The sequence below is a fragment of the Cadophora gregata genome (assembly GCF_030347475.1).
Source record: "Cadophora gregata isolate MNR1 chromosome Unknown scaffold_9, whole genome shotgun sequence".
Lineage (NCBI taxonomy): Eukaryota > Fungi > Ascomycota > Leotiomycetes > Helotiales > Ploettnerulaceae > Cadophora > Cadophora gregata.
In genome coordinates this window covers 868,055-890,081 of record NW_026695932.1, presented here as the reverse complement: position 1 = coordinate 890,081, position 22,027 = coordinate 868,055, and the positions used below count along the sequence as shown (strand labels likewise).

Genomic DNA, 22,027 nt, shown 5'->3' with positions numbered 1-22,027 from the left:
CTCATCGAGATCGCCAAGAAAAAGTCGGTCAATGTAGACGTGGAGAAAAGGGGATTATTCGTGGTATGAGATCGTAAGACTGTAAAGCTGTTCTCTCCAAAAAAAAAGTATAATTCTTTTCATGATAACAGTATTCAAAGGACGAAAGAACACATCCGGCCAGGGATGAGGATCGATTGCACGTGATCAGATACTATTTGATGTGTCTTCCGGCCAATCGAATGTCTTCGTGATCCGATCTAAAGCAGCATTGCGCTTTACCCGAACAAGTAATTATTCCTTCCTTAAACTCGCGCAAACTCTCTCAAGGCGTCGACGTCCAGGCTCTTCATGCGCTGGATAGACGCAGCGTGCCCCAAACAGATCCCCGGGCTTGGAAATCTTGGGCAAAACCGATGGTAAGGCTAGGTAAGGTTAAGCCTCACATCAAACAGCACCGTGTCGGTCCGGACGCAGCTCAAGAGGTCAAAGTTAACTAACTATCTTAGCTTGCGAGATTACTTGTACCGCTCCTCCTTTGATATCCCACTCATATCTTCTCACTGCTTTCCAATACTGCATCACGTCCCCAGTCACTTTCCTTTATTAAACGCGCCTGCTGTCCCTCTGTGCAGTACTGCCAAGCTTCATCGACAGTACACCCTCCCCATCTGCTGCGACCTAGTCTGAGTGTCTCTGCGAGTCACTACATTAATTGGCACACCCAGTGTATCCCTCCAGACTATCCACTGTACCTCTATCTTCCACTCAAATTCTCCCTCCACCACCAAGATGTCTCCCAATCCCCATGGCGCAGAAGCAGAGATGGATATGGGCGGAATGGACATGGGTACATCGAGCTCCGCTAGCAGCAGCTCAATGTCAATGTCCATGATGTCCATGACATTCTTTTCCAGCACCACAACACCTCTGTACTCGACAATGTGGATGCCAAACAGCCCCGGCGCCTATGCTGGAACATGCATCTTCCTAGTGATCCTGGCAACCGTCTTCCGTTCGTTGTTGGCAGTCAGAGCATGGAAGGAAAGGGCATGGCTAGATGCAGAGTTCAACAGACGATATGTTACCGTTGCTGGGAAGCTCCCGAAATCCGAGAGGATATCGCAAGATTCAGATAGCAAGCGTATGGTCTTGTCGGAGAATGGTGTCGAGGAGGATGTAATGGTTGTGGGGAAGCGAGGCATGGCTGTGCGTCCGTGGAGGATTACCACCGACCCTGTACGCGCCGTAATGGATACTGTGATTGTTGGAGTTGGCTATCTTCTGTAAGTGCTTCTCTTGCTAGGCCCTGGACTCATTGGCTTATTATTGAATAGCATGTTGGCGATCATGACCATGAATGTTGGATACTTCGCGTCAGTTCTCGGAGGGACGTTCCTGGGTAGTCTCGCACTGGGAAGATACGTCACGAACGAGCACTAGGGGCCGCAGAAATAATGATCATGAAGAATGAACAGGGCGTTTGGTTACTGAAGCGGGTACTACTGGTTGGGAAAACCGTCTTTACAGACTGGTGGCTTACATATCGAATTTAATGATAAGCCGTACATCTTTCACTCATTTACTCAAATTACCTTCCATATTCAGTCTTCAGATTTCTACGCTCATGCACTCAAATGATCTTTATTTACAGTTTTCAAAGTTCTAAGATTTCATTGCAGCATCTTGACCCACATGGTAGCCAATGGGACTACCATGGTAGGCCCTTTGGGGTCAAGTGAAGCACGATATCCCTACATGATCTACGTCTAGTGCGGATTCAAACTGGCTATCTTCATCCGAAGTCTTCAAAGAAACAGGAGCTCATGCCTCCTCATTCACATTCTTTCCAACATGTATCTAGGCTCTCATGAGTAAGGTTCTATGAAGCGCTCACGAACTGCTTCATGTTTGCCGCTCGAAACTTTTATCCTAATGAGAACATTTCTTTGGCCTAGGTCGCCTAATTGTTCATTTCAGATTGCATGTTTGCAATTTAAAATCGCCTTAGCACCAACATACACTTCCGCATCTATTACATCCGAAAGAAACAACCAGTCAAGCCACCAGTGAATTGTCCATGTATCAAATCGCAACCATCCACATCTTAGTCTCGAAAGCAAGAATTGGTCCAGCCAAACTCTCGCAAGACTCGCAAAACTCTCATCTCAACTCATTCCCGTACTCGTACTTCTTGAAACGAAACAAGTCCTCTGCCAATTAACCGAACCACCACCACGTCCAAAAAATGTTAAGCCTGCCATACTTTGCGAGCACGTCCCAAACCCAACAAACCCAACTCAGAGTTTTGAGAAAGTTCTCAGCACAAACCCTACCGGAAATTCGTTCAGATCGACTATCATCTGAGGGTCAGTTTTCCCCTACAATTCTCCGCTGCTTTGCTGAGCCTCGCGAGCCATCGTTCGTCTCCCCGAAGCTACTGAAAAACCACTCGCTTCAAACCCACATCTCTACCCCACCATCTTGCTCATACTTTCTATCTCGATACCAACGACAAGTACAAGCTTTCAGATCGTGTAGCGTACTGCAGTAAAGCTTCGCTAGAACCTCCCAGATCTAGGACTGTTGAGGCATGATTAACATGACGTCCGAAAGTTTGGTCGTACCAGTCATTGTCATCTTGAGGTACAGTACTGTGTAAAAATCTGAGTTGGGCGCGTTTCGTTCTGCCGATAGTTCTACGGTTTATCGGGCATCGGATTCAGGAGTTGGCTGTTGCAGGAATATGCTCTTTCGTACCGGGTTCGGTGAGGTGTAGCCGGCCATGGAGGAAAGAGTATACTGGACGTAGTTGTATAAAGTGAGTACATATGCCCTTGCGAACTTCCGCTTTTCCTGGAGCAGCAGCAGCAAGCGAGTCTTTCTCTGTTCATACAGATCCAGATACACATTTTCATATTCCCATTCTTGCATTTCTATTCTCAACATCATTTCTGTACATCTCTTCTTTCAGATCTTCAGACCCAAGAGTTCTCACCACCTGACAATCAAAATGCCTGCAACATCCTCCACCCTCCTCGCCCTGGCGGCTCTCACTTCCCTCACCACCGCCCACTTCAACCTCAACTTCCCCGCCGCGCGAGGCTTCGATGAAGACAAACTCGGCACCTTCCCCTGCGGCGGACAAGACACTGTCTCTACCACACGCACACCATGGCCCCTCACAGGCGGGCAAATCGCTTTGGAGATGGGCCACATCGACGCGAATGTTGAAGTCCTCATCGGAGTCGGTAACGATCCCGGCTCGTCTTTCGACACTGTTCTCCGTCCAACATTCATGGAACAAGGGCTCGGCGCCTTCTGCATGACGGGCATGGACATTCCGAGCAGCCTGGGCATGATGAATGGTATGAATGCCACCATTCAAGTTGTGACCAATGGAGATCCTGATGGTGGATTGTATAACTGTGCGGACATCACGTTCAGTAGTACTGCGATGATGGCGGGGATGGATATTTGTAAGAATGCAACGGGGGTGACGGCGAGTGAGGCGCCGATGGGCGGGAATCCGAATGTCACGAATTCCATCTCGACGAATACGGAGTCGGTGAGTCCAAGTTCGACGTCTGGAGCGCCTGGAGCGTCGGCATCGTCGGCAGCGAGTGCAGGGGGTGTTGGGAATGCGTGGGGTGGGGGTTTGATTGTTGCTGGTGCTGCGGCTTGGGCCGTCGTGTTGTAGAGATCAAAGAGAATGGATGTCGAAAAGGGCGTAATGAGATATGACTTCGATGATTTTGAGTTGCTGTGCAAAGCTTCGATAAGTGATACTCGTATTCTTCTACTGTATTTTGACATGAATATCATAGTAGGTGATAACCTGAGTAGAGTGACATCGCAAACAAGAGAAGCGAGGCGAAGAAAAGCAAATAAAAGAGATACCCAATATTTAACCAATAAATACCAATTATCGGATGAATCACAAGTCTCGTAGACTCCCATAATGGTGGCACATATAAGCTCAAGTCCTTATAGCTTGTAACCAAGGCTCATATTATGTCTACTCATCACTAGCGAGCGGATCGAGCAGATGGTGGTGAGAGATTCTTTCCTGAGGTTTCGTTCTTAAAGGAAGACCCGAAAAAGCTTGAGAAAAAAGGACGACAACTCTTCAGGAGACTGCCATACTGCTAGGGCTTGAATTGCTCAGCCGGAGAGTCTCTCGCTTATGTCTGATTTTGGACTTGTATAAACACCTCTTTAACCTGGCGAGTTAAGGGAAAACAAGGAGGTCTCCTGAATGCTCAACCCCTACCTTTGAGCCCCCACAACTGCCCAACCTCACGTACTGGGTTAAATCATAGGTAGAGGTATCCTGGCACCTGAATACATCACTTGAAGCTGCCTGGGTAGGTCAGACTGTATTGCGCGGTGTCCAATATGAGCACTTACCTCAAGAGCCAAACCAAACACAACATTGGACCTACCACTTGATCAAAGCAATTCCATTGCCTACGGCTCATAAGCTGCCATCTCACTACAATTTACATGCGGATTCCCATTCTCGATCTCATTCCAAAAGGACTCTCCCTTTGGATCAGTCATCCCATTCCCCCTCTCCATCTTCGCCTCAAACTCCTGCCTACTTTTCACCGCATAATGGTGTAGGCCAATCCTCGTCCTCGTAATTGGCCTTCTCCAGGCATCAGACTCAATCACATCCCCATTCTCGCCCACGGTGTGCGAGCCGGGCGACGTCTCGAACTTATGCGGGTTCATGGGCGGTCCCGCGTGCGACATCTTGACGATGGATTTGATGTGGCTGTTGGCGGAGCTGTCGCCATTGTGTTCGAGGTCGTCGTAGATACAAGTTGTGAATGCTTTGCGGACAGACTCAGGACGTGCTATCAGACCGGAGGAACTGTGCATTCGCCAGCTGGGGACGATTAGCACTCATCTTGCACGAGCCATAGTTGGCATTATTCAGAGGTTGACGATAGGTATACTCACTTAATCCCTAACGCTCCCACACTATCATCCTCCTCAAATGTCTTGAGGATCTCCCCCAATGTCTCCGGCCCAGGCGTCTCCAAAAATTCATCACCATCCAAAAATGCCATCCATGTGTGACGCTCCCTATACCTCTCTATACACCACGTATAGAACGTCAACTGCATGTATCCATCTCTACTCTCGCGCTCCTGGTACGTGAACGTCAAAGCCGTCCGGGGAATTCCAGGATACTGGAAACTCGACAGCGGTGGATCGGATCCATCATCCATGATATAGAAACGCCGGATCCCCATATTGTGATAGTGATGTACCAAGAACTCGATCATATCGACGGCTTGGTCTTTCACGGACATGCATACTGCGATCGGTTCCGCGATGGGAATGCTATCGTATGGTCTGTCGATATTGCCGTCCGCTGGCTGCGCCACTAGGAACGGAGGTGTGTTGTCGACGTGAGGTTTCTCTGCGTCTGAGACATCGACCACGGGAAGTGGTTTGGGTTTTGGTTTGGCCTTTTGTTGTGCTGGTGGGGAGGGAGATGCTGGCGATGCTGCTTGAGGCGGAGTGGATGCGCTGAGGTCGGAGGGTGTTTCTTCGAAGAGGATGAAGTGGAGGCCCATAAGGCAGATGGTGAAGATTAGGATGTGCTTCCATTGTATCTGCTGGATGCTTTTGAGAGCCTGTTCGGCACTGAAATCGGAAAACATGGCTGACTCTATATTCTATCGTCGCAGGGGGGCTTTCGTTCGCGCGCTCGCTCGTTCGCAGCAAATCCAAACGATACACAAAAATCAAATGAACAAGATACGAAGAATACTCCGGTACTTAGAACGACATAGATACGAAGTATATTACTAAATGAGAGACGTGTCTGAAGACCATAAAGGACTTGCAGCAGAAAGCCAAAATGCGAAGAAGACGATGCTCGAAAAGAGGTTGTCACAGAATACTTGCCTCGCCATATCCAACGAAATCTAGACCCCTACCAGCGAAGGAAGGCTGACCCAGTGCCTACCTGGACCCTAGTGGGGGGCAGATAGTGCCAGAAAGGTACATAAACTTGTCCATTTCGGGGCGATTGTCAGTGCAGATGCGGCCAGCCAAGTTGGCTGTGGGCCTGTGGCTGACTGGCTGACAGTTTTGCTTTTGGTGGCATGAGGTTGAAAAACACGAGGGGGAAATTGGGCCTGGGCGGCAACGTGGAAAAGGGGTTGCGCTATTGGAAGCGAGACTACTGTAAGTGGGCGGCAAGGCTGAGAGGCTTAATGGATTAGGGTAGTTAGAGAAAAATCTGGCTGGCTTCTAATTCAGCTGCTTAATCAATGACTTTGACTTGGACAAAAACACCATACCTACAGTAGTGCTCTTTCAACTCTAAAGTGATTTGAACGCTTCGCGTCAGCAAACACAGAATGCAACTCTACCGAATACATCAAACAATGTACAGTACGGAGGTACCCCTGAAAGAGTGGCGTGGCGCCTAAGCGAGACCGAACACGAGCTGAGAACCGTCCTGTTACGGTGAAGTGAAAGAGGGTGAACTTCTTTGTATGGAGTTTTGAATGCCTTGCAGATTTCACCAGGTCTCAAACTCCCTGCATGCAAATTCGCGATTAAAGTCCTTTTAAAAACTTGAGATCCATTTGATAATATAATTCATACATAGAGCTTCAAAAAAGCTAACCATTTTCGCTTTAGAGATATAGAAAAAGATATATATTTACAACTTCGATGCTGGTGATGCGCTTCCTACACTGGTGATCTCGTTGTACAGCAATCTATAAAATTTCGTTAGTAAGTTCCGAGTATGAGGTGTATGTAGTATAGACTTACGAAGTCAAGAAATCGGCATAATCCTCCCCAGTGACCTGCCCAGAGAAGTACTGAGCAGCCAAGTGGTACTTGTTACCCTTCTGACCCTTCGAGGCCAACTCATCCGCCTGCTCCTTCAACAGCTTCAGTGCGTACGACTTGTCGACCTTCTTGCCCTCAGCAGTATTCACACCGTGCTTCACCCATTGCCACAGCTGACTGCGACTCACTTCAGCGGTAGCAGCATCCTCCATCAAGTAGTTGATAGGAACACAGCCGACGCCACGGAGCCATCCCTCCATGTATCCTAAACCGATATTCAAGTTCTTGCGGATACCGTCCTCGGTGATCTTGCCTGGGACGTTCATGTTCAGGAGGTCGTTCTGGCCGATCTTGACGTCTTCACGGCGGACGAACATTTGATTGGGAGTTGGCATGTGCTTGTTGAACACTTCCGATGCAATGGCAGCGAGCGCTGGGTGAGCAACCCAGGTTCCGTCATGGCCAGCCTTGACTTCACGGAGCTTGTCAGCGTAAACACCTTCCATGGCCTTGTCGTTCGCAGCCTTGTCGTCCTTGATGGGGATCTGAGCGGCCATGCCGCCCATGGCGTGGACTTGACGTCTGTGGCAGGTCTGGATGAGAAGTTTGACATAAGCGTCCATGAATGGGACCGTCATGGTGACGGCTGATCTGTCGGGGAGGACAAAGTTGGAGTTCTGGCGGAACTTCTTGATCACGCTAAAGATATAATCCCATCTTCCGCAGTTCAAACCCGAGGAGTGGTCGCGGAGCTCGTAAATGATCTCGTCCATCTCGAACGCAGCGAGAATGGTCTCAATCAATACCGTGCCTCTAATTGTGCCGCGGGGGATAGCGACGAAATCCTGAGCAAGGTTGAAAACGTCGTTCCAGAGACGAGCCTCGAGATGGGACTCCATCTTTGGGAGGTAAAAGTATGGTCCAAATCCCCGCTTGATGAGCTCCTTTGCATTGTGGAAGAAGTAGAGACCGAAATCGAAAAGACTGCCAGAGATGGGTTCGCCATCAACAGTCAAGTGTTTCTCGTCCAGGTGCCAGCCTCGAGGACGGACAATGAGTGTTGGGAGTGTGCGGTCGGTTCGTAGCTTGTATTGTTTCTCTCCTTGTTTGAAATCGACTTGCCTGCGGATGGCATCGTACAGGTTGACTTGACCATTGACCATATTGTCCCAGGTGGGGGCGCTCGAATCTGTTCAAATTCAAGTCAGTGCATACTCATGCGACAAATACTCGAAATGCATACCTTCAAAATCTGCCATATATGTCCAGACATTCGAGTTCAAAGCATTTACAACCATTTTGCGGTCCGTTGGGCCTGTGATCTCCACTCGCCGGTCAACGAGACCTGGTGCAGGCTTTGCACCCCTCCACGCATCGTTCTCGCGGATATGTCTAGTTTCTGGGAGGAAATCTGGAAGAGAGCCTTTGTCAAGCTCTGCTTGTCTGATCACACGCCTCTGGAGCAGCTCCTTTCGTGTGCCGTTGAAGGATCTGTGGAGGAGTGCGAGGAATGCAAGGGCGTCTTTGCTGAGGATCTTGCCGTTAAAGTCGTTAATTGTGCCAGCGACGTTTACGCCCTGGAGAATAGATTCAGTGGTAGCCATTGTGTGTATATATTTAGTGGTTCGCAGAAATGTGCTTTGTTCCGAAAATGAGAAGCTATGAGGATTGGGAGAAGAAGGGCGAGCACGGCGAGCTATATGCTTTTCATACGTCAGATGGGACTGCTACATCATTGGAGGGGAGGGGAGCTTCAAAAATACCTTACCACGGCAATGAGGAGCTACCGGGGCAGAGTGCAGAAGAGCGGATAGAGCAGCACGGGCTCCGGGTGGAGGGGAATGCAGGGTTTGGTGAGAGCGAAGCTTGTGAATGTGGGGAACCCCAGCAATGGCGTTGCAATTTGGTGCCGCTCTATTATTGCCGTTCAAAGTCTGGGGATTGTCACCGAATGACGTTGTTGATCTTCCAATTGAATCGTGATGAGGTGGTAATTCCCAAAGATTGCGAGTGTTTGGTGTTGAGGAAATGAGATACCAGCAGTAGGATGTACTGTTTTGTCTCCTACACTCTTGCATGTGTTATCAAGCGAAAATGATGATATTGACTTCTGCATCGATATGTAATCGAGCCTCGGCAAGCTCCCTCTGCCCGCAAAACCCCTTGCCCACCGCCTCTATCCGAAGCGACAATGCCCGCGAGACAGACCAGCCGAGGCAACTCCGCTTTATCCGATCCTATTTCCGATCCTACTTCCCCTCCGCTGTGCTCTCTGAATGTCGATACTGCGGAGAAAAACGCATAAACTGTCACTTCTTCTGGTTCTATCAGAATCTGAATTTTCAGCTCGCCGCTTTTCGTCATTCAGATAACCCAGGCATCAATCGGTCGAAGTATGCTTGTTGGTTTTGGTCATGATGAGCCCTTGCCCTCCCATCACGCTCATGAGCTGCGCTGAGTTGAGCATTGGCGTGCGTTTGTTCACTTGCTTGTTCAGTCAAAATCTGGATAGGTTCAACAGTTGGAATGAACCTCTCCCGACTCATATTATAGTGCCCGTGGCTTGGCTATTTAATACCCATCTCTAGTAAATGTACAGGCTGATGCAATGCAGTTTGTTCTCAAGGATAAAATTCTTTCGTCTCCGGCGGTCCCCAGATCTTGACCGTCATGCCCATCCCTCCCGCTCTCTCAATGCCCGTAATGTTATTACTGGCTCCCTGCATCATGAACTTCTTGCTTGAATCCTGTTCCTTTAGCGGAAATAGATCCTCCTGGCCCTCCTCGTAATTTCTGTCATCCCAGGTTTTCCTCGACAGGCTTGCTTCTGTGCTTGAACTTCCCACGCTTTTCCGCCGCTCGACGACGACATGCACTTCTCGTTTTGCGTTAAAGGTTATGTCTCCCATTTTCGCGGATGCTCCGGTTGCACAAGAATCCATCTTCCAGTTGACATCCTTCGACGTTCCGAATGTCTTCGTAAGTGAAGTAGCGACGCTGTTGTGATGATGGCCCATTACATTCAGGTTCTCCTTATCCGAGGCTATCCTGACAATCATCTCGGCCATCGACATTTCAATGTTGAGTTTGACCATATATGCGACAGGGTGGAACTGCATGTATCTGTTCGATCAGTCGATTAGTGCTGAGATACACGGCTTGAGGAAGTATTTCCGAAAACACTTACACAAACCCATTGTTGAGGCTCATTGTTCCGATGATGAGACAGTCCATGCTGAGAGAGAGAACGACGATGCCTTGATTGAAATGCACCAGTCGATCATACTTGATCAAGCCTTGATGCACCAACCTGGACTTCACAATGCGGATAAAATAATAGTTCAGTGCCCCATCAACGAGTAAATAGATACACTTCTCACATCGATCCCAAATCTCGTTGATATTGATGTACCTTTCCGAAATCTGCAGTCGAGCTGGGATCCCTGGAGCATATACTATTAGCTTTCCTTTCTGGCCATCAGAACCCAAGCGAGCTTACATATGCAGTAAACAGATATGTTGATAGCAGTAATTAATACTGCAACTGCAATCTTGATTTTCATTGCCTTCGTCTTATCTGTGAGAAGAATAGCGACTCGGTTGATGATGATCTGGAGCAGGAACTGCACTTGGAGTGCCCATGTCGTCACTGAGCTTGTTAGGCTGCTGATGCTGATACTTTGTATGTTACTTACGAATAACGAAGAAGAAAGCAAAGCTTTTAAATGTCAGAGAAGACTCATCTGGATAGCTATTCCTGAAGATCATACCTTGGTGGAATATTGCCGTTTAAATGGAGCCAACATATAATGCAGAATACCATACAGACGAGGATCTCCAGCCATATCATGACAATATACGGCGAATGAACTCTGGAATATCCATATTGTCGACCCACCTCGGACGTCTGCTTGATGGCAGTCCCTACCAGTACCATTAGAACCATCTAGCATACACCTACGGCTCAATATCTCCTTACATGTGGTGAGAAAACCAAAACCAAGAGTGAACCCCCAAGCAATAGATGCAATGACCAGATCAGACTGAGTGACAACGAGCGGCTTGAAATCATCGGGAAGTAGAGTGATCATGTCGATTGATCAGGCTCGATGGAGAGGAGAAGAGGAAGATTGAGAATCCAGTGTTGTAACATCAAGACAGAGTCAATAAGTCTCAGCGTGGTTTAGACAGAATCAGAAGCAGAAGTGAGACTGGATGACCAGATGAATCAAGCCGTCCGTGGCTATCACCTTTGTATGCATCTGAGAATACCTCGCTGGAGGCAATTTCCATGTTGTTCGGCGAGTCAGTTCGCTTCTTGTATCACGGCGAGTAGAAAGAGGGTCATCATAGCCTATGGGAGGCGTTCCTTAATCCTTGAGCCTTGATGCTCTGTCGGAGATTTTCAAGCATCATCCAAATACCTGTGTTTTTAGAGTTTAGTTTCAAGGGCTTCGCGAAACTTCGTCGGCCAAGAAGAGAAAATCGAAGACCAGTCAAATGACCTAAGCGTCGGACAACGATACTAGTAAGTAGATTTCAGGGGTGCAGGACCGATTTTGCAATTCGCAGCAAATGTTGAAGGCTTAATCACGCTAGGATAAGCCTAGACTACTCGAAGGGAACCCCCCGCAAAAGAGCCGCAAGCTTGCCAATGCAATCGGGAATGGCGATCAATTTTGGAGCAACCAGGAAAGGGGTTTGCGAGAATTATGGACTGCTGAAGATCATGGAGGTATCCTTTGTGGGTTGCTAGGCCTGAAAACCATGGAGGTGGATGCGTCCTCCCGCAGAACGAGAGAATGTCTTCGAGAACTACTATCTTTGAAAACGGCTGCGAATGTCTAGCACCATGAGCAAGTCTATAGAGTTGTAAGTGGTTTCAGAGCGGTAAACATACACACGAACGGATGAAAATGTTGCCATTCAAAGCTTAAGTGGGGAAATATAGATACTCCAAAAGCAAAGCCGTACGATGGCCCAACGCCACCAGCCGAGGCATGTTCGCTGACAAAGTTATAGTTCTCGGTATCTCGTTTGATGTGGTGAACACAGCTGTGACTTTCAACTGTGCAGAAGCTTTTATGTACACTTGGACGAGATCTGAGCACTGCAGCATCGAAAAGCTCGGCTTCACGAGAACATTCGGTTCTGCGCAATGAAAGGCAAAATCGGATCAGCTGAAGCATACCAAGCTTATTATTAGACAAATAGGATAGAGAAGAAATCCGCTGCAGAAGGTATGGGATTCCCTTGTAAGAGCGCCTAGTGAGGAAAAATAACATGGTGGTTCAAAGGAAGGAGAGGAATAAAAGCTCCGCAGGAAATAGGCATAAGAATCAAGAAGCTCAACGCCTCCAAGTTAGACAGCCTATCCAAGAAGCCAAGAACTTGCAGACACGACTCGTTTCCAATTTGATGGCTGTGATATGGAACTATCTCCAGGTGTCGTTTCACGCCAAATCTTGTGTGGCGAATCCGACGACGGATGAATGGCTCCTTCCAAACTTTAATGGTCACGATTTGGCATATTGAACTATGATATTACTCGACAGACTCAAAAGCTTCTCGACTGGCAAGGTTGATTGAAGAGGAGCTCTGTCATGACGGATGATGGTACAGTCCGGAATTTTTATTTCTCTCTTTTGGCCACCACGCCATGGGCGAACACTGTCGTACTCTCCACATCGTAACCTAATCGCCGATGAAAGGGAAGTTTTGCTCCGATGAGTTCCTACAACAAGCCGATCTCCAAATCCGATCATGATTACAAGACTGCTATTCTGACTCGGGGAGTCTATTCTTGGGACGGCATTTCAAATCTCTCTCGCTCACTGCGACTTCCTGTGATCCCCAGTGTTCGTCACTATCGAACGGCTGTCATCCCGATCGAGCCCCACGGTCGTTGTTTGATTTCGTTGTTATTTTTTGTCCAATATCTGTCTATTTCCCATTATTCTACTCATTAATCCGATCTGTTCGCGCCAATTTATATTCCGGACACCAGTCGTCCAAGGGTATCATATGATCATGTGCAGCTATAAACCTCGTGGGTTGACTAAAGGATGTCAGTACGATGCCGCAAGGTAGGTTTTCGCACAAACTCACTGTAGTCCCAGCGGCGTCGGGTAGTCTATCGTCTCTACAGCAAACGTTCTCGCCGTTTCCATACTTGGTAACCGAATACCGTTTTCTATTCCACTCTCTTCATCAGCTGTTCTAAGCTCAGCCATTCTATGCAAGTCAGCGAGTTGTTCGTCTTCTTCAATACTGAGATTTGCATACCTGGCAAAATACCACTGATCTTCAGGACCTCCACCCCACTGGAACTCTTCCAGAACTCTCAACATTGTAGTTCTCTTCCTTAAGCTCAACCCTCCATTGTATCCAACTCCCAGCTCAGGTGCAATGGGCGCACCCACATAGTCATATTCAAAGAAATCTTCCACGCTCCTCACGCTGTTCGTGCACAGTACACTGTCACTCTGGAAAATAAGAACATGGTCTGCCGGCGCAAGATCATTCCACAACCACGGAGTGGTCAAAAAATTTGACACCGAGTCCCAGTTCGGGAAGAACAGCCCCTCAGGCAAGGACCGGATAACCACTCTCCCGCTTTTCTGATGCCGCAGCAAGGCTTGTGATGTAGTAAAAGACCCAAAATTCTCCGCAGAGGTATATATGATAACAGGCCAATCGGGACCCAATACAGCACTGAAATGTAGCACAAGAGGGATGATGGCAGCCGATCTCCGCGTCTCGATTATGACCGCAGACTTGATACTCGTGCTCGCATTGGCAGTGACGCCCGGCTGGTTTCCGCCATTCGATACGGATCCTGAGGAGTCCGAGTGTGAGAGATCGTGTACGATGTTTGACAGCGAGGAGTTCGTGAGGAGCCGAGTGGGTGCTCCATGGTAGTGACCGGTCTTATGGACGGTGGAACTGAGGAACCACACCACGAGTATGAACCACAACGTAGGGTACAGCCATTTCTTCGTCTGGGGGTTGTTGAGGACGGAGAGAGAGGGGAGCGCGAGAGCCATTCTCTGCCGTGCAGAAAGGGAAGCAGGTCAGTACAAATGCATTGCTGGCAGTTCAATCAGTGGGCAAAAGAGTGTAGTTGAAGAAGGAGATCAAAAGCTAGAAGATATATTTGGACGAGAAAAAGTACGCCGTCGGAGGAAAAGATGACGGGAAGTACCACTGCCTTACAGCAGGGATGTCTTCCAACCTCCAGGTTGGGATATTGTGGCGTTTGATACCGATATTGGTATTTTCTGGGCGTACGGCGTGGTCATTTACTCAGCTGAGAGAAGCCACATCAATGCACCTTGGAGGAGCTGGCTCTGCAACATCCTACTTCCGAAAGGTTGCATTTCTTAGTCGTGTTCAAGTATCCCGTTTCTTTGGGACCCTAAATAAAGGCGCTGGGGAGAACGTGGACAGTATTTCGAGCTTGCCAGTCTAGAATGGGTCCAGACTCGAAGATAGCCGGAAAGCTTGGGATCGCAGGGAGCGAGGCACTCGCTACCCCTATCTGGGATCAGCTATCTCCCGCCTAGTAGATAACGCTAGGACCTGATCTACCTACTCTACTGCTGGACGCCCCACCGATTTGTTGACCTGCCTTTCAGCGTCTCTTTGTTGAAAGACACCATTCTTGATACATGACAAGCCTTCTACGAATTCATGGTCAACTTATGATCCATTTCATTGCACAGCTATCATTCTCCCATCGCTTGCCGGAGTTTTGTATATGGTGAATCGCCAGTCCGTCCTGTGGTTTTCCCATCCAGCTTCTCTGATCTTCTTTGTTACTGTAATGCTTTCCATTAAACATCCTCTTCGGAAGTTTTAACATATTCCATTGTTTTTATTTACTTCAGGTCCTGATCAGTTGACGTCTGCCTGGATCATCTGTGGACTGAATCATTTCCTAGTGGGCTCGGTTTTGAGTTCTGTATTTATGAGTGTTCCTATGTTGAGCGAAAAACAAAGCAAAGTCTATTTGTGGTTTCTAGACCCATCAAACTTATATCAAGATGTTGTAGCTGCGATAGCTATCTTCACTTACTCTCGAAGCTGCTTGCCTAGCGTTCTGTTGTCGTGTCGCTACATTATGGCAGTTTCAATTCAGTTTAAAGTATGCTGTCTGCGCTGCGCTAGTATCATCACTGAGAATTGCTGCCATCATGCTCTCTAAAGGGCGCTCCGAAGGGCACCTAGCAGTTTAAAGCTTGCCATGCTGGCGTATCGACTCCTGTATTCTAGGCCCAGATCTTTGGTTCTATCTTGCACTTCACCAGAAACTTACCGACAAAGCTAGCAGCCACCATCTAATCACTGAAAGCTTCTCACTTCAGGTGTTCCTCGTTCCACCTGTGGCTATTTGTTACGAACTCGACAGCGTTACTTTACCGAAGCCTTTCCGTCTTTCTGGATCGAGTCGATGTAAACACAGCTTCGGTCTCGAGGCTGTCACCAGTCTCGTCTCACCTTCTCTAGAGTTGAGAGTTGGACAGCTCAATAGATTCTCGGTGATAGTGGAGATAAAGGGCAATCCTTCTGCAGATCCTCAGAGTCGCACAGAGAGCTTGAGTATGTGTGAATCTCTGTCGATGTGCGGGTGGAGAGAGCAAAGGCGACGGCAGGGTTCGAGAAATCTGTTGCAAGCGAATCCACAATGCTACAACTTGCACAAGCTTATCGTTTAATTTCTTCCACTCGACATTTGGCTCTTTGAGTTTATATTGGAGTTGGGGGTACCTCGAATGCGATGCCCGAGATTGAAGTAAGTCTGTGTCGCTTTCATGTGCCCCTCCTTGTTAATACCATAATGAATGCAGACAATCTTTTATACACAACAAGACTATTATTCAGGTGTCTGCGAAGCTTTGATCTGACTCTTGCTGGCCAAAAATGGCCATTGACACAGCAGATCGGCAAGACACTCCAGCTTTCCTCTGCGGCAAACTTACGCTGAAGGCAAAGGATGATCGAGCTCTGAGCCTCCTTCGCCGTTGTACTGTTATGCGGTCACGACATTCGCCTGGCCTGCGGTACCTATTCTCACAACATCATGTGAGCATTTAACTCTTCGAATGAGGATGGCTGCTGTCTTACCGTATCCGCGGTAGGAGAGAAAATGCGTCTACTATCTGATATGTCGAGGTCAGACTTTTGATGGATCCACTAGACACGCGACTGAGCAAGTTCCTCGCCATAGTGAGGCTCACAGGCTTGATGATTTGGAGAAGTCTGGGACGATGAACCGCGCCAATCCCATCAACCCAGGACGCTCACGAGCAAATATTTGGAGGGGATGGGTCCTTTTGTTCATGCCACAAGACATTTAAGGAAGGCTGAGGCTGAAGCCATGCACCATCCAAAGTACCTGGGTGGTACATTTGTACTCCATCCACAGGATGGGTACCACAACGACTAATGCAATGCATGCCTGCGCGACCAAGAAACGTGCTCGTCACGTCAGCGGGTATTTCGGGTCCTTACTTTGTCCCATTCTATGAGGTTCCCATTCCCATCGCACCGGATTGCTTAGTCCCTCAAACGCTGTCGGAAATTGGCGATGTGTTTGGAAGGTGTGGGAAAACACCTTGATGGTATTGATCCAGAAATGCTTGATGGCGCGAACGGAAGGCCCGACAAGGAATTAATGCAGACATAGCGGCGCGGCAGCATGGAATAAGCATCGGAAGGAAATCTTAGTTGACCTGCCGAGACTTTCCAGTACTACCATAGAGACTTTAAAACCTTTCTGGCTTGCTGCTTGTCAGTGTTGTACGTGTGCAACCTATGACATGCAGCTTGAGCCGGCTGTCACACCACACACTTGACTGCCATTTGCCAACGATGGAATCTCCCTCTTAGCCTTTACTCGAGCTGAAAATCATCCATCACACGGCCATGTGATGGAATGAGCAAAAGCAAGTCTCGCTGGTCGGGATGATTTGTTCTAAGTCCCGTCCTGGGACTGTGGAAGTTGAAGAAGAAACTCGCTCTAGCGCGACCATCAAGGTGTCTGTCGTACCCACCACTGCCCCCAATTGCGAACGGCGGCGCCGTGACCGAACAATCTGACATTCTTTTCTCAGGATTGGTCTGTTTGATCCCTCTAGTAGAGATATATATCCTTGTCAGCCTGCCGTGCTTCGGAGACGCTTTTCAGATAAAGAGGAGTTGGCTCCCTTCCTTCGAACTCTCGTTCTTACGTGAAGCGATCCCTTCGATTTCACAAGAACTCATCAAGCGGAACTCGACACAGCAGATATGTCGGCCTCTTTCGATCCAGCTAGTGTCAATCTCGACGAGGCTGACCCAACTCAGATTATCTGCTACTTGCAACGAGGAGAGAATGATTACGATGGTCGCATCGGAGCTCGAGTTTCAGCTCTTTTCGTGATTCTGATAGTTTCATCTGCAGCGACCTTCTTCCCAGTCCTCGCAGCACGCGTCAAATGGCTACGGATCAACATCTATGTATACCTGTTCGCTCGATACTTTGGTGCTGGTGTTATCATCGCAACAGCTTTCATTCAGTAAGTATCCCTGCAGTCCTCGCCTACAAACTGTTCTTGTTTACGGTACGCGAGCTAATGGGAGATAGTCTCCTTGACCCAGCATATGCAGAGATAGGTCCAAATACTTGTGTTGGAATGACTGGACATTGGGCCGACTACGCCTGGTGCCCTGGTATTGTCCTGACATCAATCATGCTTATCTTCCTGATGGATGTATGTTAACGTATCATGTCCTTGAGATCCTTACTTACTTTTAGCCAGTTCGGCGCAGAGCAATACGTCGATCACAAATACGGCTTTGCACACGGTCCCGCCATCGAGAGCGTTATCACCGATCGACCTGGCCAAACTGAAGGAGGAACACACGTCCATACGACCAATGCAGCGCACCCTCGTACGCAATCCATTACACACAACCAACTCCACTCCGGCGACCAAGACGAGAACTTCCACGACCAAATCGCAGCAGCACAAGCGCAGAAGGACCTCCCCAAGAAGGATTTCGACGATTCTGAGAAAGCCTCTCCCGCACCGTCCGTCAATGAAGTCATCGAGCGCTCCTTCCGTCAACAAATCGCTGCGTTCCTCATTCTCGAGTTCGGTGTAATCTTTCACTCTGTCATCATTGGTCTCAATCTCGGAACTACTGGCTCAGAATTTAGCACTTTGTACCCCGTTCTAGTCTTCCATCAGTCATTCGAGGGCCTGGGAATCGGTGCGAGAATGTCGGCTATTCCTTTCCCCAAGCGACTGCACTGGCTCCCTTGGTTCCTCTGTACAGTATATGGTCTCACTACCCCAATTGCTATTGCTATTGGATTGGGAGTTCGCAATACGTATAATGCTGGGAGCACAACGGCGAATATCATCAGTGGTGTGCTGGATGCGATCTCAGCTGGTATCTTGATCTACACTGGGTTGGTGGAATTGCTTGCTAGGGATTTCTTGTTTAATCCTGAGTTGTCCCGGAGCTCGAAGAGACTGACGTTTATGATTTGCTGTGTCTTGCTTGGCACGGCTTTGATGGCATTGCTTGGGAAGTGGGCCTAGGCTGGTCAGTCATTCATCTTTTTGTGCTTGCAATGGAGGGGTGGGTTGATGATACATAGAATGGTAATGGAATGGGAATATGAACTCCAAGTGGTAGAATAGGAACTGGAGGAAAAAGCCAAAAAGGGTCATAATGAAAACTCCTTGCCCACTCTCTCGTGCAAGCCTGAAAACCTCTATCAACAGTCGAATTACCGTGTTCGCAATCCACAGGGTTTCCTTACTCCATCTATCAATGTAACCCAAAACTCCATCAAATGCCGCGTTCAAGCCCTCTTTGAGATTTTGGTAACAGTGGATCAGCATCTGGCACAGCACACATCAGCCGCCGAGAATCCTGCAAGGCAGTCACTCGGCTCCACTACCATTCCAACACATACAACATTTATCACGGGCAGAAAAACCCCACTGAGCTGATGTCATAAATTCAATTCCCAACATTGAACGCACGCAGTTCGCCAAAGCCGATTGTACATCTCCAAACCTGTGAACATACAGACCGCATCGCCCCAGCAATGGAGCCCCCACCAGACTACAGTGAGCATCCGCAGCAACTCACAGACATCGATCTGAAGATGTGGATCCCCTTCGCGCAAGGCGATAATATGTTCTTCAACTATGCCGTAGGGGTATCGAGACGTATGGGGTTGATTGGGGAGCGCTTGTTTTGTGGTACGAGGACGGCGATGCGTGTTGAATTCTGGGATATTAAGCGTGAGTTTCGCTGAAGCCAGTCAAAATCATATTCGTCTTCTCTACCCTTCTTTATTTTTCAGGGAGGCTTTAGACTATTACAGGTGCATGGCATGTCCCGATTGAGATTGAGACTATTGTATTTTGAAATTGTTTGGGTGGTTGGGCGTTGGTTGACATTTTTGAAAGCGGTTCGGGGATCGATCCTAGGCAGGCCGGTTAACGCGGAAACGATACATGATATTGGGAGTATGAATACGTATTTGAAAGAGAACTTGACGATTGGAATAAGGACTATGTGAGTGTGTTAACATCATCTTGTTGCTTCCACACTAGCTCTCTGCTTCATATCAATTCTCTGTCACTCGACTCCTTCTTCAGCATTATTTACAAAAAAGGCGATGTGCATGAACAAGAATGCACAAGACTAAATGCAGAATTGTAGATCAATTCACGCCAACAGCCCAAACTCACCACTGTCCATTACGGCTGAAGCTATGAATGTACTCCTCACTCAGCTCCGTGTGGGACCTCAATTTCTCGACCTCCTGTTCTCATTTGCAGGACATGGGAAAGATGTTGAAGCTGGGTCCGGGAGTTTGGTGTACAAGTATGTGGCAAATGGCCCGAATGTTGCGGGCATTTTGGGTATGTAACAGCACTTTGTGAACACCACTCTATTTCTTCAGAAGAGAGCTGGTAGCTGCAGGTAGAATACAGAGACTAATGAAGAGACAGAGGTACAATACATCCTGCGATATCCCATTCTCACTAATGACAACACATGGATCATCTCTCAGACAGCAGTCTACCACCGCCATGTCCTCAAAACACATGGTAACATTCCCTCTCCTCTGTCATTCCCTCTTCCCAAACCAAAGCTATCTCTCCTGCGAACACATCGCCGGTTCACCAAAAAATTACTCTTACTGACACGGTCCTTACCAAAGGTAGCTTCTGGATCCTCCTCCACTCGGACGCCGATTCGCCTCTGCAGGCTCGTCTCCAAGCTTGCATGCGACAGTGGGAGCGCAGCCACAGCTATGTGCGTGATGGGTTTGATCACGTACATTTCCTCGCGCTGAGTAGCTATCTTGGGGAATGGAGGTGGTTCTTATTGGATTTGGAGAAGGAGGTTGAGGCGTTGGTGAGTGAAAAACGCAACTCTCTTTCGTTTCCTTCAGTTGTATCCTCTGGGTTTATGTCTCTCTTCTGAATGCTGTGGGCCGTGTTCTCAAGTTATGATTTCCCTTCCGATGACCCAAAACGTATGGAAGATAATTCTTCCCAAGCGCCACAGCTAACCCCTCCATCCAGGACACATCATCCCTCTCCCTCCTCCATAACACATCCTCAACCTCGCACTCCGACAGCACCCAAACTCGCCTCCACATCGAGAACACCACCCGTACTCTCCACCGACGCATCGCACCCCTCAAACCGATTCTAGAATCCACTCTCCAGACGGTCAAAAATTTAGGCGTGGTGGCAGGTAAGCCGCCGAAGATGGCTGATGAGTTCCGGACGTATGAGGTGATGATTACGGGATATTTGGCGGCTGTGGAGGGGTTGAGGGGCGCTGTTGAGAGGGTGGGGAGAGTTAGGGGAGATTTGAGTTAGGGAAGATGGGTGAGGGGTTGGGTGAATGAGTGTCGGTAGTTTGATGTCGGGACTTCAAGAAGGAGGAGGAGGAGGTGGAGGATTACGAGAAGCTTTCGACCTGTGATGACGACCGTAGGCGGTATCCATAGAGTGTCTAGTATATGTATCTAAGCATCTTGTTCAAGGTTTGACATATTACTGAACGACGTTTGTGTGTCTAGCTGTCGAAAACTAGAAATGGGCAGTCTCCCTTTTAACAGTTGAAGTTTCACATGGGCTCCAAACCGTTTCAAGCTTCTACTGTTCAGGGTTCAGGATCGATGAGTATGCGAAGCGCCTTGTACTTTGTTTCTGAACTGAGTATACAGAAGTCTGGAGCGAGTTCCAATTCTACCTTGTTTAGGTCTAGCTGGAATAGGAAGTTTCGCTTACATGCCCTCTTTGGAATCTCTAGGTCTGGATTTCTATCGGTTTCTGTGGCGCATATAATTTCTAAGTCTGTCCATTATGCCATGAAAGTCACGGATTACAGAGTCTGAACACCTAATCATAGGCTTCTCTTTCGTCATTTTCCTGGTCCTTCGGTACAGGGCTTGCCTGAATGTTTGTTGGAGCTGGACTCAAGGATATCTATCATTGCCACCAAATGTCAAGCCCCAACGGCGAAGTACAGCCAAGGCTCAAAGCCCAGTAGTTCAGACTTCATAGCCGGACTGATGTCATAACGTCTCGTCTCGAATCTCGTCATAAACCTACAGAGGTCCGACAGGATCGTAAACATGACTTGACTGAACAGGCAAACTCGAAACATCGGTCCTGAGCCAGCCCGTTCTTGGACTACATGCAAAACAGAAAGACGAAACTGGAGGTGCAGACAAGATGAACTACTTTTTGAATCCAAGATTCAAAGCTCTCTTTACAATCAAGTCAAAACGAGCGGACGGCTTAAATAGTTTTAGCTTTTCAATGTCGCAATCGAGTCTCAGATCGAGGCGGGTGAAGGTCGAATGGTTAATTTGTGGAGTAAGACGAAGATAAAGAATGTGCTGACAGTAAGAGAAAGCCTAACTCCAGCAAACTTCCGTACCTGACCATGCTTGCGAATAAACTGGTTGTGTACTGGTAGATAAATTGCACTTACACAGATCAAAGGTGATCTGTTCCAGCCTTGCAGGTCAAACCTCGGAGAATGGACTCGACTTGGCAAGTTCGTACGCGAGGGCAATGCGAGGGCATCATAGGCAGGGCATTCTGACGCTTCTGGTGCAGCTCGCTTAGTGATGCAGTCTTCGTCTTTGTCCCCGTCGACTCCCGTGTTGTGAGGGGCTTGGCGTGGC

The 22,027-nt window shown here is 48.3% G+C and overlaps 8 protein-coding genes across 10 annotated transcripts; 4 read left to right on the top strand and 4 right to left on the bottom strand.

Annotated features, from left to right (window-relative positions):
- Positions 1–289: 289 nt before the first annotated feature.
- ONS95_014616 (uncharacterized protein) lies at positions 290–1,878 on the top strand. Its single transcript, XM_058508279.1, has 4 exons — positions 290–408; positions 489–1,265; positions 1,317–1,544; positions 1,662–1,878. Exons 2-3 carry the CDS (start codon positions 772–774, stop codon positions 1,420–1,422), a joined length of 600 nt encoding a protein of 199 aa, XP_058355964.1. The 5' UTR covers positions 290–408; positions 489–771; the 3' UTR covers positions 1,423–1,544; positions 1,662–1,878.
- A 1,114-nt stretch (positions 1,879–2,992) lies between these two features.
- Positions 2,993–3,679, top strand: ONS95_014615 (uncharacterized protein; the record flags this gene model as incomplete). The annotated part of the gene is made up of 1 exon (XM_058508278.1): positions 2,993–3,679. One exon carries the CDS (start codon positions 2,993–2,995, stop codon positions 3,677–3,679), a length of 687 nt encoding a protein of 228 aa, XP_058355963.1.
- A 770-nt stretch (positions 3,680–4,449) lies between these two features.
- ONS95_014614 (uncharacterized protein) lies at positions 4,450–5,657 on the bottom strand (the record flags this gene model as incomplete). Its single annotated transcript, XM_058508277.1, has 2 exons — positions 4,450–4,873; positions 4,948–5,657. The coding sequence occupies 2 exons, from the start codon at positions 5,655–5,657 to the stop codon at positions 4,450–4,452; spliced, it is 1,134 nt and encodes a 377-aa protein (XP_058355962.1).
- Positions 5,658–6,234: 577 nt separating this feature from the next.
- On the bottom strand, positions 6,235–8,951 carry ACU9 (Malate synthase, glyoxysomal). Of its 3 annotated transcripts, none has more exons than XM_058508274.1 (4): positions 8,568–8,951; positions 8,048–8,507; positions 6,784–7,993; positions 6,235–6,728 (listed from the first exon to the last, which is right to left on the bottom strand). In XM_058508274.1, the coding sequence occupies exons 1-4, from the start codon at positions 8,880–8,882 to the stop codon at positions 6,671–6,673; spliced, it is 2,043 nt and encodes a 680-aa protein (XP_058355959.1). In that variant the 5' UTR covers positions 8,883–8,951; the 3' UTR covers positions 6,235–6,670. The 3 variants fall into 3 exon arrangements, with proteins under 3 accessions (XP_058355959.1, XP_058355960.1, XP_058355961.1); XM_058508275.1 differs by having other exon boundaries at positions 8,573–8,951; XM_058508276.1 differs by having other exon boundaries at positions 8,048–8,381; positions 8,573–8,951.
- A 474-nt stretch (positions 8,952–9,425) lies between these two features.
- Positions 9,426–10,895, bottom strand: ONS95_014612 (uncharacterized protein; the record flags this gene model as incomplete). The annotated part of the gene is made up of 6 exons (XM_058508273.1): positions 9,426–9,927; positions 9,992–10,247; positions 10,304–10,453; positions 10,500–10,522; positions 10,575–10,728; positions 10,784–10,895. The coding sequence occupies 6 exons, from the start codon at positions 10,893–10,895 to the stop codon at positions 9,426–9,428; spliced, it is 1,197 nt and encodes a 398-aa protein (XP_058355958.1).
- Positions 10,896–12,762: 1,867 nt separating this feature from the next.
- On the bottom strand, positions 12,763–13,850 carry ONS95_014611 (uncharacterized protein; the record flags this gene model as incomplete). The annotated part of the gene is made up of 3 exons (XM_058508272.1): positions 12,763–12,862; positions 12,913–13,038; positions 13,090–13,850. 3 exons carry the CDS (start codon positions 13,848–13,850, stop codon positions 12,763–12,765), a joined length of 987 nt encoding a protein of 328 aa, XP_058355957.1.
- Positions 13,851–17,094: 3,244 nt separating this feature from the next.
- On the top strand, positions 17,095–18,395 carry ZRT1 (high-affinity Zn(2+) transporter zrt1; the record flags this gene model as incomplete). The annotated part of the gene is made up of 3 exons (XM_058508271.1): positions 17,095–17,363; positions 17,432–17,558; positions 17,607–18,395. 3 exons carry the CDS (start codon positions 17,095–17,097, stop codon positions 18,393–18,395), a joined length of 1,185 nt encoding a protein of 394 aa, XP_058355956.1.
- Positions 18,396–18,910: 515 nt separating this feature from the next.
- ONS95_014609 (uncharacterized protein) lies at positions 18,911–20,940 on the top strand (the record flags this gene model as incomplete). Its single annotated transcript, XM_058508270.1, has 6 exons — positions 18,911–19,109; positions 19,278–19,386; positions 19,534–19,736; positions 19,827–19,925; positions 20,039–20,235; positions 20,406–20,940. 6 exons carry the CDS (start codon positions 18,911–18,913, stop codon positions 20,706–20,708), a joined length of 1,110 nt encoding a protein of 369 aa, XP_058355955.1. The 3' UTR covers positions 20,709–20,940.
- Positions 20,941–22,027: the final 1,087 nt, after the last annotated feature.

Bases quoted from the DNA above. Each gene is read 5' to 3' on its own strand.
- ONS95_014616 (XM_058508279.1), top strand. From the start codon at position 772: ATGTCTCCCAATCCCCATGGCGCAGAAGCAGAGATGGATATGGGCGGA. The intron at 1,266-1,316 runs GTAAGTGCTTCT...ATTATTGAATAG, and splicing joins GTTGGAGTTGGCTATCTTCT to CATGTTGGCGATCATGACCA.
- ACU9 (XM_058508274.1), bottom strand. From the start codon at position 8,882: ATGCAAGAGTGTAGGAGACAAAACAGTACATCCTACTGCTGGTATCTC. The intron at 8,508-8,567 runs GTATTTTTGAAG...ACGTATGAAAAG, and splicing joins CTCCTCATTGCCGTGGTAAG to CATATAGCTCGCCGTGCTCG. The intron at 6,729-6,783 runs GTAAGTCTATAC...GAAATTTTATAG, and splicing joins TATGCCGATTTCTTGACTTC to ATTGCTGTACAACGAGATCA.